Source organism: Pelobates fuscus, chromosome 1 (genome assembly GCF_036172605.1).
Source record: "Pelobates fuscus isolate aPelFus1 chromosome 1, aPelFus1.pri, whole genome shotgun sequence".
Classification (NCBI taxonomy): domain Eukaryota; kingdom Metazoa; phylum Chordata; class Amphibia; order Anura; family Pelobatidae; genus Pelobates; species Pelobates fuscus.
In genome coordinates this window covers 462271434-462284924 of record NC_086317.1, presented here as the reverse complement: position 1 = coordinate 462284924, position 13491 = coordinate 462271434, and the positions used below count along the sequence as shown (strand labels likewise).

Here is a 13491-nt window from a genome sequence, read left to right as displayed (position 1 = left end):
ATACGTCTGGTAGGTATGGGTGGAAGCAGATCCACTAGGCTCCTGGCAGCTGCACACAATACACTGTTTAATTTGGCGGTATTCTTCACTCCCAGTGCCTTGTAGAACCTTTTAAATACTTTTCAATATACTTTTCACGTTTTATTCCAGTATTAACTGTGTTATACTTGCAGAATGGTTTACAGAGCTAATTCGCCATTGGTGGAATGGGCCATCATGCTAAAACCATTAGCATTATTTAGGCTTATGAAAATATACAATAATAAAACAAATAAAAGAAACATAGAAACATAGAAACATAGAATGTGACGGCAGATAAGAACCATTCGGCCCATCTAGTCTGCCCAGTTTTCTAAATATTTTCATTAGTCCCTGGCATTATCTTATAGTTAGGATAGCCTTATGCCTATCCCACGCATGCTTAAACTCCTTTACTGTGTTAACCTCTACCACTTCAGCTGGAAGGCTATTCCATGCATCCACTACCCTCTCAGTAAAGTAATACTTCCTGATATTATTTTTAAACCTTTGTCCTTCTAATTTTAGACTATGTCCTCTGGTTGTGGTAGTTTTTCTTCTTTTAAATATAGTCTCCTCCTTTACTGTGTTGATTCCCTTTATGTATTTAAATGTTTCTATCATATCCCCCTTGTCTCGTCTTTCCACCAAGCTATACATGTTAAGATCCTTTAACCTTTCCTGGTAAGTTTTATCCTGCAATCCATGAACCAGTTTAGTAGCCCTTCTTTGAACTCTCTCTAAGGTATCAATATCCTTCTGAAGATATGGTTTCCAGTACTGTGTACAGTACTCCAAGTGAGGTCTCACCAGTGTTCTGTACAATGGCATGAGCACTTCCCTCTTTCTACTGCTAATACCTCTCCCTATACAACCAAGCATTCTGCTAGCATTTCCTGCTGCTCTATTACATTGTCTGCCTACCTTTAAGTCCTCAGAAATAATCACCCCTAAATCCCTTTCCTCAGATGTTGAGGTTAGGACTCTATCAAATATTCTGTACTCTGCCCTTGGGTTTTTACGTCCAAGATGCATTATCTTGCACTTATCCACATTAAATGTCAGTTGCCACAACTCTGACCATTTTTCTAGTTTACCTAAATCATTTGCCATTTGGCTTATCCCTCCTGGAACATCAACCCTGTTACATATCTTAGTATCATCCGCAAAAAGACACACCTTACCATCAAGACCTTCTGCAATATCACTAATAAAAATATTAAAGAGAATGGGTCCAAGTACAGATCCCTGAGGTACCCCACTGGTGACAAGCCCAAGCTTCGAATATACTCCATTGACTACAACCCTCTGTTGCCTGTCACTCAGCCACTGCCTTACCCATTCAACAATATTGGAATCCAAACTCAAAGATTGCAGTTTATTGATAAGCCTTCTATGTGCAACAGTGTCAAAAGCCTTACTGAAATCTAGGTAAGCAAAAGATTAACCCTTTTAGGATACAGCTTCATAAGTAAAAAGCCAATGACGTGTCCTTAAAGAATCACTATAGGGTCAGGAACACAAACATGTATTCCTGACCCCATAGTGTTAACACCACCATCTAGCCCCCGTGAGCCCCTGATGCCTCCCTAAATATAGCAAAATCTTACTGTATTCAAGCCTGAAGCTGTAACTCTGCATGCTGTTAGACTCAGAAAAACAAGCAGTCTGCTGACATCATCAGCCTGATCCAATCACAATGCTTCCCCATAGGATTGGCTGAGACTGACAAAGAGGTAGATCAGGGGCAGAGCCAGCACAATTCAAACACAGCCCTGGCCAATCAGCATCTCCTCATAGAGGATTAAAACTACATCAACAAGGAGATTCCCTCAGAAACCCTGGAGAATCATGAATGGCCCTACTTTCCCTAATGCAGTCTATAGCCTACAATTCCCATTATTCCCATCCCTATTAATCACATCCCACCAGTGTCAGCAGTCTGTGTTGATAAACCCCATGTGTAAAAATATGACAGAACGCAAACTAACACTATGGGTGGAGAGAGAACTCCAACCTGTGCTTTATCGGCTGCTCCATGCTGGTCGTTGATGCTGGGTTCAGCTGTCACATTGGTTATTTTGATTATTTAGTTATTTATTTTGCTATAAATCTGTGGATTGGCTCCACCCACTTTTTATATTATTTTGTCTTCCCTCTACCTATCGCTGATTGAAAACAAGATGCGTTACTAGCTCATTAACTTTAGGCAGCCTAAAGATATGTGACTGCCACTCACACCCTCACATTAAATAGACACTATAGGAACCCAGACCACTCATTAAAGCGATCTGGGTGAATGTCCCTGTCTCCCTTAGACTTACAATGTAAATCATTACAATTTTAGATAAACATTAATAATTAAATAGCAGGACTAAGACTGTCTTTAGTGACCTGTCAATCAAGCAGCCACTCAATGCACTTCCTGGTGGCTAATCGACTTTTGGTTGCCTAACTGACTCTAGACATCCAGCATTCGTAAAATCCCCATAATGCCTAATGCGCTGACCCAGTGTCGAGGGAGGTCAGCACTGGAATTGGGTGAGGAAACAATTGGTAACATTGGTTATTTGTCAATCCTTTACATGAGTTTGTAAATTTTAACAATTTACGTACATATGACTTTTTATATCCTTCCAGCTTCTTATGGGTTTTCCTGCACACCCTGAAATCTGTTTGTCTCTCCCACCCGGAGTGCTCGAGCTATTTAATGTTACTTAGTGTCAGGAATAGCCTGATCTTCACAGCTTTCATTAATTTATCCATGAAATGGAACTCCGCAGAATGTTTACACTATGCGCTAATGTACAACTCCTCATCTCAAGTTTTATACTCAGTGTGACAACATAATTTATGCCATTGTAGTTACTATAATGAATCAAATTCAGATTCTGGCTCATGAAAGACCGATCCCTGGGTAGGCAGACATTTGGCTGCTTCCAGACATGAAATGTCGCCGTCTTGGTACCATTCCAAAGCAATCATAGCATTTACAGAATTATATTCCAAAACCGTCAGTTTATTATTTCTTACAATTAAATAGAAATGATGGGTTTAGAACATTGAGTTTGCAGAGATTGAAGTTCACAAGCAACTTGTCACCACTGTCAGCAGACCGTAGATATATCTTTATTTTTGCACCATTAAATCTAAAAGATATTAGGAACACAGAGGGTTTCAGAAATTATCTTTGTTATCTATATTCCAGAGGTCATTGTTGACTTCACAGACTATCATGTCAAGTAGTGTTAATTTTCTGGAAAGCGTAGTGGGTGGAAGAATGTCCCTTGAAGGCATCAAGATTGAAAAAATTCAACTGAGAAGGTTAGAGAAACATTGAATGGCTCATCTGTTACAGGTTAACTGAAGCTAACTATATTTGATTAGCAGATCTGTAATGTGCTGGCCTGATCACTTCACGTCATCCTTCAATTACTGACTGATTTCATTTTTTTCCTATGAAGCTAGAATGGAAATAGATGCCCTCTTTTTTTATTTCAAATGGCTCAATTTGACACACTTCAGGTTTTTTCACTACAAACAGCAAAATAGGTCTATATTATTCCACACACTCAAAACATAGCCCTGGTTAATTACACTGTTACATGCCCTATGAACAGTAGTATCATACAAACTATTACCTTGTTCACATAATTATATTCATATATTTTACTCTCCAAAAATATGATAGAAGGCTATTAACGCCAAAAAAGCCATAACTAGCCTCATGTAAATAGTGAAAATTATGTCAGCTCCCGAGTGGAGCCGAATGCGCATGCGCGGCCAGAGCCGCTCGCGCATTCAACCCGCCCATAGGAAAGCCTTACTCAATGCTTTCCTATGGACGTTCTGCGTGCTCAATGCGATTTTCGCATTGAGCGTCACGGAAGTGCCTCCTGCGGCAGTCAGGAAGACAGCCACTAGAGGCTGGATTAACCCTGCAATGTAAACATAGCAGTTTCTCTGAAACCTGGGGAACCTGGCACCATTTATCTAAATATAAAAATCCCCATCTGGTATCCAGATTGGCTGCACTGTATTTCTGTTGTGTTTTTTCTTTTATAAATGATTTAGTGTAAATAAGAGGATTTTTTTTATTTTTTTTTATGACCAGTGTATCCCTTGGGGTCACTTGAAATGTCCTTGTTTTTAATGCAGAAGCAGATTTTTTGTTTCTTTCCTAAAATAACATAAAATCAATCAGAAATACAGTGTAGACATTCTTAATGTTCTAAAATGACTATTGTCCTAAAAAATGAGATAAAAATTAGATAAAAAGGCCATAGGGTAATATAGTTACAACTAATATAAAACACCTAATTATTGGTCAAACTCACATATATCTGAGTCACTTAAAAGCTGACTCAGACTGGAAAGCGGAGAAGAGCATCTATATTGGTGGATATCTGTTAAAATCAAACAGATTAAGTCCAACCAAGAATATCGCCACCTGACGCGTTTCGGCGTTACAGCCTTACAGGTGGCAATATTCTTGGTTGGACTTGGTTGGACTTAATCTGTTTGATTTTATTTGTGATTTGTGTCTGAATAAATTATTTTCGAATTGATCCTGCATCCTGGGTCCTTTGGAGAGATTACCGTCTGGCACTACAGGAAGTATCCTGAATCCTAACAGATATCCACCAATATAGATGCTCTTCTCTGCTTTCCAGTCTGAGTCAGCTTTTAAGTGACTCAGATATATGTGAGTTTGACCAATAATTAGGTGTTTTATATTAGTTGTAACTATATTACCCTATGGTCTTTTTATCTCATTTTTTAGGAATATTCCCTATGAAGCTTTGGTAATTTTAATGTATTAAGAGTGCTCTCACCATTTTATATTCTATTTTACTTGTATTTCACTTGTATGTGTGTGGAGTGATGCACATAGGTGATAGTAGCACCAGATTTTTCACTTTTACCCAACATTTTGCTTTATTGTATTATAATTGTTTGAAAATGTCTTGCTCATATGGAACAAATTGTATACTTTTACAAGTGTTTTAGTAATTTTATGAGTTATACTAGTGCTTTGAATAAGTAATGTTTATGAAAAGACAGTTTTAAGCATTTCATAATTAAAAGAAAATAAGTAAAAAGATGATCATGAGAGAGACGATGTATGGAGAGCTATGGACCGAGAGAACTGGATCTAAAATGTTTGCTGAGCAAGAAAGGCATTTTTTATATCCGTTAGTTTCCTTGATGCTACCAGCATTTTGTTCCTTTTTCTTAACAGGTTCATTATGGGAAAAGAAGAAATTCCAGCACATTCCTTGGTGCCAGAAACTGTCTATGCCAATAACGATCAAAACCTCAAGAGACGCGTCGAGTCTTCAAGGAGACTAAATCTAATTGCATTGACAAAAAAGCTGATGGATAGAATGTAAGTGCTATTAAACTTGGGTGCATTGAAGCTCCGCCCACTAATTTGTACAGTGCCCCCCCCCCACCCATTCCTGTTTAGTAAAACACTTTTTAATTGGATTCTTGCAGGACAGTCATAAAATATGGTGTCTTTAAGGATTGCATACTATCATTTCGTTTATGACTTTATTTATGAAATTTATTTATATTTCATAATTTATTTTATAACCGGTTGTTTTCTTGATTTGTGGTAAATTATAAAATGTTTTGGACTTAGACCACAACGCAGACCGTCTATGTGTCTGATAAGGGTTCATTAAAACAAGGTTAAAGGCAGAGGCATAACTAGAAACCATGGAGCCCTGGTGCGAAAATTGTCCCGGTGTTCCCCCTCGCCCCCCCATATGTCTACCCCCCACCACATGCGTCCCTGCCCCCCCGACCCACACACACACACACACACACACACACATGCAGACAAACAGATACACATGCAGACACACACATAGACACAAACACAGAAACATACAGGCACACATACATGTAGACACCAACATACATACACACAGACATACACACACACATACATACACACACACGCACATACAAACACATACAGACTCATACATAGAGACACACAGACATGTAGACAGACAAACACACACATACACACACACACACACATACACTCAAAATGTTTGTCACCCTTTAGGTGCAGGAGGGTGACTTTCCCTGGGGTTCAGTGTCTCAGGCTAATGGGAGTCAGAGTTCCCACTCTGACTCCATCCTCTCCTTCCTCCCGTGCGGCTCCCAGTGGTTGCTGGGAGAAGTGACCGGGGCAGTCATTTCCTCCCAGCGTTGCAGCGCTTGACATCATTAGAGGGGGCCCGGTCACGCTGTTAAAGCATAGCACTGACCAGGCCCCCTGGAAATTCATTTTCATCGGGTGACCCTAACAGCATGGGCCACCCAATGGGCCCCTGAACACGCTGCCCCGGCGGTTACACCGCGCAGCCCGTGGCTGCAACACATGGCAGCGGGCACCCGCAGGGCAGCCAGGCCCCCTGGAGTGATGGGCACGGTTGCAGCTGCGCCCCCTGTGACCACCGAAGTTCCACCACTGGTTAAAGGATTTCAGCTGTAAATAAATCACGTTTCTATGCTTTATGCAATCCATTAATGACAATCGGATAATAAGTAAAAGGCTTTCTCTAACATTTTGAAGACCCATTTTGAATACCCTGCTCTGTCCATACCATAAAACTGTTATTTACTGTTTTTTAGCATCTTCTGTAAGTTTTAACATCTGCTAATTAAATTAATAGGAAACAAAAAAACACCATAAAAACCTGGTTACTACTTTAGCTTGTAAAAATGACCACCAGGTCAAATGCAGTTGCTAATGTGTTGGTATTGGACTGTCCCAGGAGACTAAGTGTGGCCATCAATCTAGATGATCTCAGCCAATCCAATGACTTCCCATAGAAAAGCAGTGAGAGGCTATTGGACATCTGTATCTGTATAGGGAGTATTCACACAGTGCAGAACTAAAAAGCACCTCTAGTGGTCATTTGAGTGACTGCACCTAGAGGTGTTACTAGGCAGCACTGTAAACACTGCCTTTTCTCCTAAAAGGCTATGTTTACACTGAAAAGCCTGCAGGGACAGGCTAAAGACACCAGAACCACGACACTTATGGTACTGGTGCTATAAAGTTGCTTTTGATTCTAAAGGCTTAAATAAAATAAAATTAAACATGGCTTCACCTAGTTCCCGTATTCCTTGGAAGACTTGGTATAATTGTGCAGATTGCTCTGAATTTAGAGAATAAATTGGAGTTTATAGAATACATTTTGAGAATAAATGCTACAGAGTTCCCAGGTAGTATGATGTAACCTTCACATTCCAAAGTGATTTGTTTTTCTTTCGTTGGCCTGTCTGTATAATACATTAAACAGAAACTCATCTCATTATTTAATTCATTTTACCTTGATTTATGTTTCAAGTATTTTACTTTGAACGCTTGAAAACCCCAGAGAGATTTGGCATTATATTAATGTGGGATTTTGTCATAATTATCAGTAAATATTTGTCACAACAGTTAACGGGCCCTTTTCAGCCAAAAATATAAATCTTTATCTCTTTTTGAAAATAGGATAATTTGTCATTTTTAACAATTAGGAGTTACAGGAAATGTAAATCTAGTTTTATGAGAGTGGAAAATGTTCTACAATTATATGTGGAAGACGGGATGGAATCTGTAGCTAGACAAAAAATAATAGCTTTTTATTTTTTTTATTTTACCTTTTTAGGATTTAGTTAAAGGGACACTACATGTACCAGAATCACTACAGCTTACTATAGGTTCCAGGGCAAATAACCTGTCTATGCAGGCTCAGCAGGGTAAACGCTGCATTTTCTGAGAAATGGCAGTGCTCATAATATTTTTCTTGTGGCCCCATACTGAACTGCAAAAACCCAGACATGGGCACTATAGTCACCAGAACAACTACAGCTTATTGTAGCTGTTCTGGTGTCTACAGTCTGTCTCCGAGGGCTTTTCAATGTAAACACTGCCTTTTTAGAGAAAAGGCAAGTAAGCAATAATTTGCAAATGCTCATCCTGCCGGTTGTATTCAGACCGACATTTTCATAAAACCGGTGCTTTTTAGAATATCTCTAATCCTATACGTTGTGTAGGATTCAGACCTGCACGTCGGGGGAAGAAAGATCCCCTCCTGGGGAGGCCAAATAATATAATTTGATACAATAACACTTTGCTGTTAGGAATACATTTTTGTAAATATGAGTATTCTGTTTTGCAGGAATAAAGTCTTACATTATATACCCAAGAAATACAAAAATCTAGACTTACAGCATCATATATATCTCTTTTTGTAATCTGTGCATTCATTGCTTACTGTTTAGTTAAAGGACCACTATAGTAACCCAGACCACTTCAGCTCAATGAAGTGGTCTGGGTGCCAGGTCCATCTAGTTTTAACCCTGCAGCTGTAAACATAGCAGTTTCAAAGAAACAGCTATGTTTACACTAGGGTTAATCCAGCCTCTAGTGGCTCTCTCACTGACCGCCGCTAGAGGCGCTTCCGTGCTTCTCACGATGAAAATTCCAGTGAGAAGACGCTGACGTCCTAGGAAAGCATTGAGTAATGCCTTCCTATGGACTGATTGAATGCGCGCGCGGCTCTTGCCGCGCATGCGTATTCAGCCTGGGCGTCGGAGGAGGAAGGGGAGAGTCCCCAGCGCCGAGGGAGCCCGGCGCTGGAGAAATGTAAGAATTTAACCCCTTCCTCTCCCTAGAGCCCAGCAGGAGTGGGACCCTGGGGGTGGGGGGGACCCAAAGACCCTATAGTGCCAGGAAAACGAGTTTGTTTTCCTGGCACTATAGTGGTCCTTTAATGGATGAAAATATATTCAAAAACAATATATTAAAATAATACAAAGTAACTTATATTTCAGGTTCATACAAAGCCTGTGCTGTGGGGTACAGATAAAGTCATTTATCTAATCTTGATTATCATGTGACTTCTGCTTATTTTGCTAGCACTATATATGGATGGAATTTGGTAGACTTTGAAATTAATATACCGGTAAGGTGTTTGTACCATGACTGGTACACGTTAAAGGAATCTTGGTTAATAGCTATCCGTCTCTTTTCACCGTTTTGCTTTCTACAACAAAAAGTAAAAAAACTAAAACTTGAAATGAAATGATCATATACTGAAAGTGAGCTAAAACTTTTCTCTGGCTTTCTTGCTTATATTAACAGCACTTCATCTTTTTTTTCATTATCTCCACATTTGGGAAAAAAGAAAGATGTTCCGATGTTTAGTGTGTTTATATATGCAGTTCACTCACACAATTTGTTTATACAGTATGTTTTAACCTGATTTTTGTTTTTTAGATGCAAAGATGGGCCAAGACACAGATGTTGCAAACATTATGAAGACAATTGCATCTCTTACTGCATTAAGGTAAGCGCAGCTGAGAATGTCAACATAAACTCTTGGACTGGGAAAATAAATGATGGTCCAGACACTCAAGGTAAATCCACAGCGAGCAAGTTTATTGGAGCAGATGAAAGCAACGTTTCGTCCCACAACCGGGCCTTTGTCAAGCTTAAGGCCCAAAACATTGCTTTCATCTGCTCCAGTAAACCTACATTGTGAGGATTGGCCAACCTCAGGCCCGGTTGCACCCTGGGATCCAGGAGAGTGCGGTATCCTTTACGGTAATTACATGGAAAATCCAATTAGGCATATCATCCATCAAGTTGTCCAGTAACTCTAATAACATTACTAATTCTCTAACATTACTAAAAATCTTGAACTTGTTTCAGGCGGTGTTTCAAAATTAATGGATTTTGGCTGATCACGGATAGACTGTCTGGAATAAATATCACACAGAGCAATAGTGCATAGTTCAATGTCTGTGCTTAGAACTTCATAATGTCTATGTGGGTTATTAACTAGACACCAATCTCTAGAACACTGAAATGTGAATGTAAAAATAGAGACTAAATTAGCTACGCTGTGACTATAGCGGAGTTGCAGAATGGTTCCTGATCAGCTATTTTAGGCTAATTTTATTACAATTTGAGTTTAGTGGAGCCCCCATATAATCCTTTATTTGTTAATAGATAGAGGTATTGTGAACATTTTTCAAAGGAAATATATGCATACATGGGTACTGTACCTTTTAAATTGCTCATTTCCTCAAAGTCGTCTCCTTAGAAGAACACTCTGGGCACTATAACAAGTTAATCACAATTAAGTTGTTATGGTGTCAGGAAGTCCCTAGAATTTTTGGTGTCAAACAGTTACCGAATGATTTATTTTTAAAGGTTGCTCTCCAGCGCCAGATCTCCCTGCCGGGTAAGGGCACCGCTGATTGGTTAAGAGCTGCTTATGCTGTAAGCCAATCAGTAGCTCCCCGTTCATAACATAGGTACATACTGTTTTTTATAAATAAAGAGTTACTTATTGCCTTTGAGCGACTCCTGGTGGTTCATGGGAGGAAGTTGGACGTTGGAATCTTGCAACATAAGTGCGAAACCGCAATAACATTTCGCAACAAGTGTGAAACCACAAGGGAAGTAATTAATAAGTGCTACCCCTGGGTGGCCACCATCCTATGGACAAACACCGACTAGGGGGAGCATTCGTATCACGAAATGAGTTGATTCCCTTGCCTGGTTTCACACAGGGACTTAAACGAACGGAGGAGGTTCGCACTGGACACCGTTGTGAAGGTCCCTCAGACTGGTGGGGACATTCCTTGGGGACATGGCGGTTTGGCGGCTTTCTGTAGCTGGGAGTCACGGAGGCGGGAAACTTTCCCGTGCTGGGACTCCCAGGTACAGAGGCTCACAGGATAAAGACCCTGGTCACCGGAGGTGGGAAACCTTGAGGATGGGTGGCTGGAACCGGGGACAAAGGGAATGGAGTTCCTGTCACACGCACAGGTCCCTGGAAAGGGGAGGACCCTGGGAGGGGACACTGAATGGCGGGAACAGGGAACAAAGGAACTGAGGTTCCGGTTCTGTTATGTGACCCTCCGGAGGGGGAGGACCCTGCGAGGGGACATTGTCTTTTTGTGTGTTCCACCCCTTGCATGGGGAAAGTATCAAGCCGTGTGTGGCCAATAAAGTTGTTGTTGTACCCCTGGAACTGTGTGTCGTCCAGTTACTGGGAGAAAATGGGTCTCTTCATTTATTAATAGTGGGGGTAACCAGTCGGGTTACCCTGAGTCCGCTCTATATATATATAATGATGGTATTTAGTTCCAGCAAAACTACATAACATAAACCCAAATATACCTGATAAATGTTGGAGCGCATGTGGAAATATTGGAAATATGTCCCATATGTGGTGGTTCTGACCCAAATGAAAAACATTTTGGAGAAATATACATGCATTAATTAAAAACATTTACCCATCTTTGACTTATTTTGCGTCAGAATTAGGCTTGTTTAAAAATGTTTAATTGCTGCCACTTGTTCACTACCCCGATACTGGAAATCGCCCAAATTTCCCAATTAAAGAAATCCTGAACCTGATACTAGAGAATAAAACATATAAATTGGCCATAAGACAACCATCCCCCTTATTAGATAAGTTATTTAAATTCTTTATTTTTATTGTGCATAGTTTGACATCAAGCCTGTCGAGCCACAACAGCATCTTCACGCATTTCCATGACATATCAAGGTGTGACAGTTTAAACGGCACATTTTTATATTACATGAGTGTATCAGGCTTTTTAGACATCGCTTTTGTGGTATAACATGCTTTAAACATAACTAGCTGCGCTTAAGGTGATAAGTATGTGATTAAAATGTAATTACGCATTCACAGTAATACTAAAAGAAAATTAAATGTTTAACGAAGCGCTTGACAACAGCATTTTGTAATACATTATGCTAGGCTGTAAGGGTACAGAACAGTTCTTTGGTAAAGAGGAGAGCATGGGAGTAAGCCAGCCGTTTGGGGTGTATAGCATAGTAGCTTAAAACAGACTATCTCTTCATGCCGCTTGTTTAGTCTGGCTAGCAGGGGTACGTACTAACTCTAAGGGGTACTGATCGCTTAGGTTCCAGTTAAGTTAACTGCTTCTATGAACATCTCTAGAACTAAAGAGGTAAAAGAGCATTCAGTAAACACTCATGAGGGAGCCCAACAGGTGACAAACATGAGAAGCAGAGCTGACGCCTGGGTCACAAACAAAAAAAACAAAAGAAAAAACAGCAACATAATACAAAGGAGCATGGTAAGTGCTCTGAGTGTTTGTTTGGTCCAGTGCTGTAAATAGGGGTTTACTGCTCCTGCGTGGAGGGGGCCTATGGCCTAGCAAGTCCTGCATTATTGACTACCCTATTCCCATCTGTGGCTGTATATGGTCCTGAGCTGCTAGGTGTCCAGGCAAGCCGGAGCGTTGCAGAGCCTCGTTTGTCTCCGGTGGGCTCCGGTAAGTGGTCGCTTGTGGTGTAGCTTGAGTGTTCAGGTCCAGCGGTCTGTTAGGCGTAGTAGTGGAGGACATGCTTGATGAGTGGAGGAGGCTTGGAGGATGCCGCCCGGGTCCCTTCGAAGATGCAGGTTTCTGTCGTTGGGCTGAGTGTGGGGTCCGGGGGATTCCCTTTACTGGTCCGCAGTGTGCTGAGCGGCTGTCTCGGCTTAGCCCTGTCTGCTGCCAGGTCTGTCGTTTGAGGTTAAGGGCCCGTCTGGATCGCCGACTATGTTGGTGTCGCTTGCTAGCTCTGTTTAGGTGAGGGAGCTTGCGTCTGCTTTGAGGGAGTGTTGGTAGTACCTTAGGCGAGCTTGTGGCTTGTCTGCTTGTCGCTCCCTGGCCTCCATTTTCTCCCAGAATGCGGCTATGATGGCATCCATCTTGGCCATGAGGTCTGGCTTGTCTGCTATGTGAGCGCACGGGGCAACGGCCATTTTGCAGGGCCGCGCCTCGTCTCCCAGCCCACATGTCTCTTTCTTGGGGTTCTGTGCCCGCGCGTGTCCTCCTACTGTCGGGCCGGGATAACCCCCACCGGCCCGGGGGGGGGGGGGGGGGGTGGGGGTGGCAGGGTGCTTGCGGAGCTGTTTCTCCAATGTGTTAACAGGGAGAGCGGCCGCCTCTCCCTGTCTCCGTTGCTTGTAGGCCCCAGCCATCTTGAGTTCCCCTGCACCGAATCGCTTGTGGAAGGTGTCAGGAGTATCACCGGGACATGCGTGATGCAGGTAATATGTTCCGGTATAATATATGTCCCGTTATCGGTGATAATCTGTTAGTCCAGCGGGAGCTCAGCTTTCATGCGACTGCTCCGCTTGCTGGCCTGGCCCCACCCCCCTAGATAAGTTATTATACTACTGGAATACATGGGAAGAAAATGGATTGTTTGTAAATAGTTATGTATCATTTATTTGTTATGTTTTATATATGAATGGATACCACTTTTCTCCCAGTTTCGCCATCACATTAATATTTATTGTATCTGTTACTGTTGCTCACTGTTTATTACAATATATGAAAAAAACAATCCTCTCTAATAAAAATATATTTGAAATAGGATTGGTTGAGACAGTCAAGGAGGCA

The 13491-nt window shown here is 41.3% G+C and overlaps 1 protein-coding gene across 2 annotated transcripts in view; it reads left to right on the top strand.

Moving 5' to 3' along the window:
• Positions 1 to 13491, top strand: part of TMEM135 (transmembrane protein 135) — a 262755-nt gene that overhangs the window by 230311 nt on the left and 18953 nt on the right. For both annotated transcript variants that reach the window (XR_010085239.1, XM_063430948.1), the window contains exons 8-9: positions 5261 to 5407; positions 9314 to 9383. Coding sequence is in view for 1 of the 2 variants with exons in the window: in XM_063430948.1 (XP_063287018.1) it covers positions 5261 to 5407; positions 9314 to 9383 (217 nt within the window). In the remaining variant the exon portion in view is untranslated. The remainder of the gene's footprint in view (positions 1 to 5260; positions 5408 to 9313; positions 9384 to 13491) is intronic.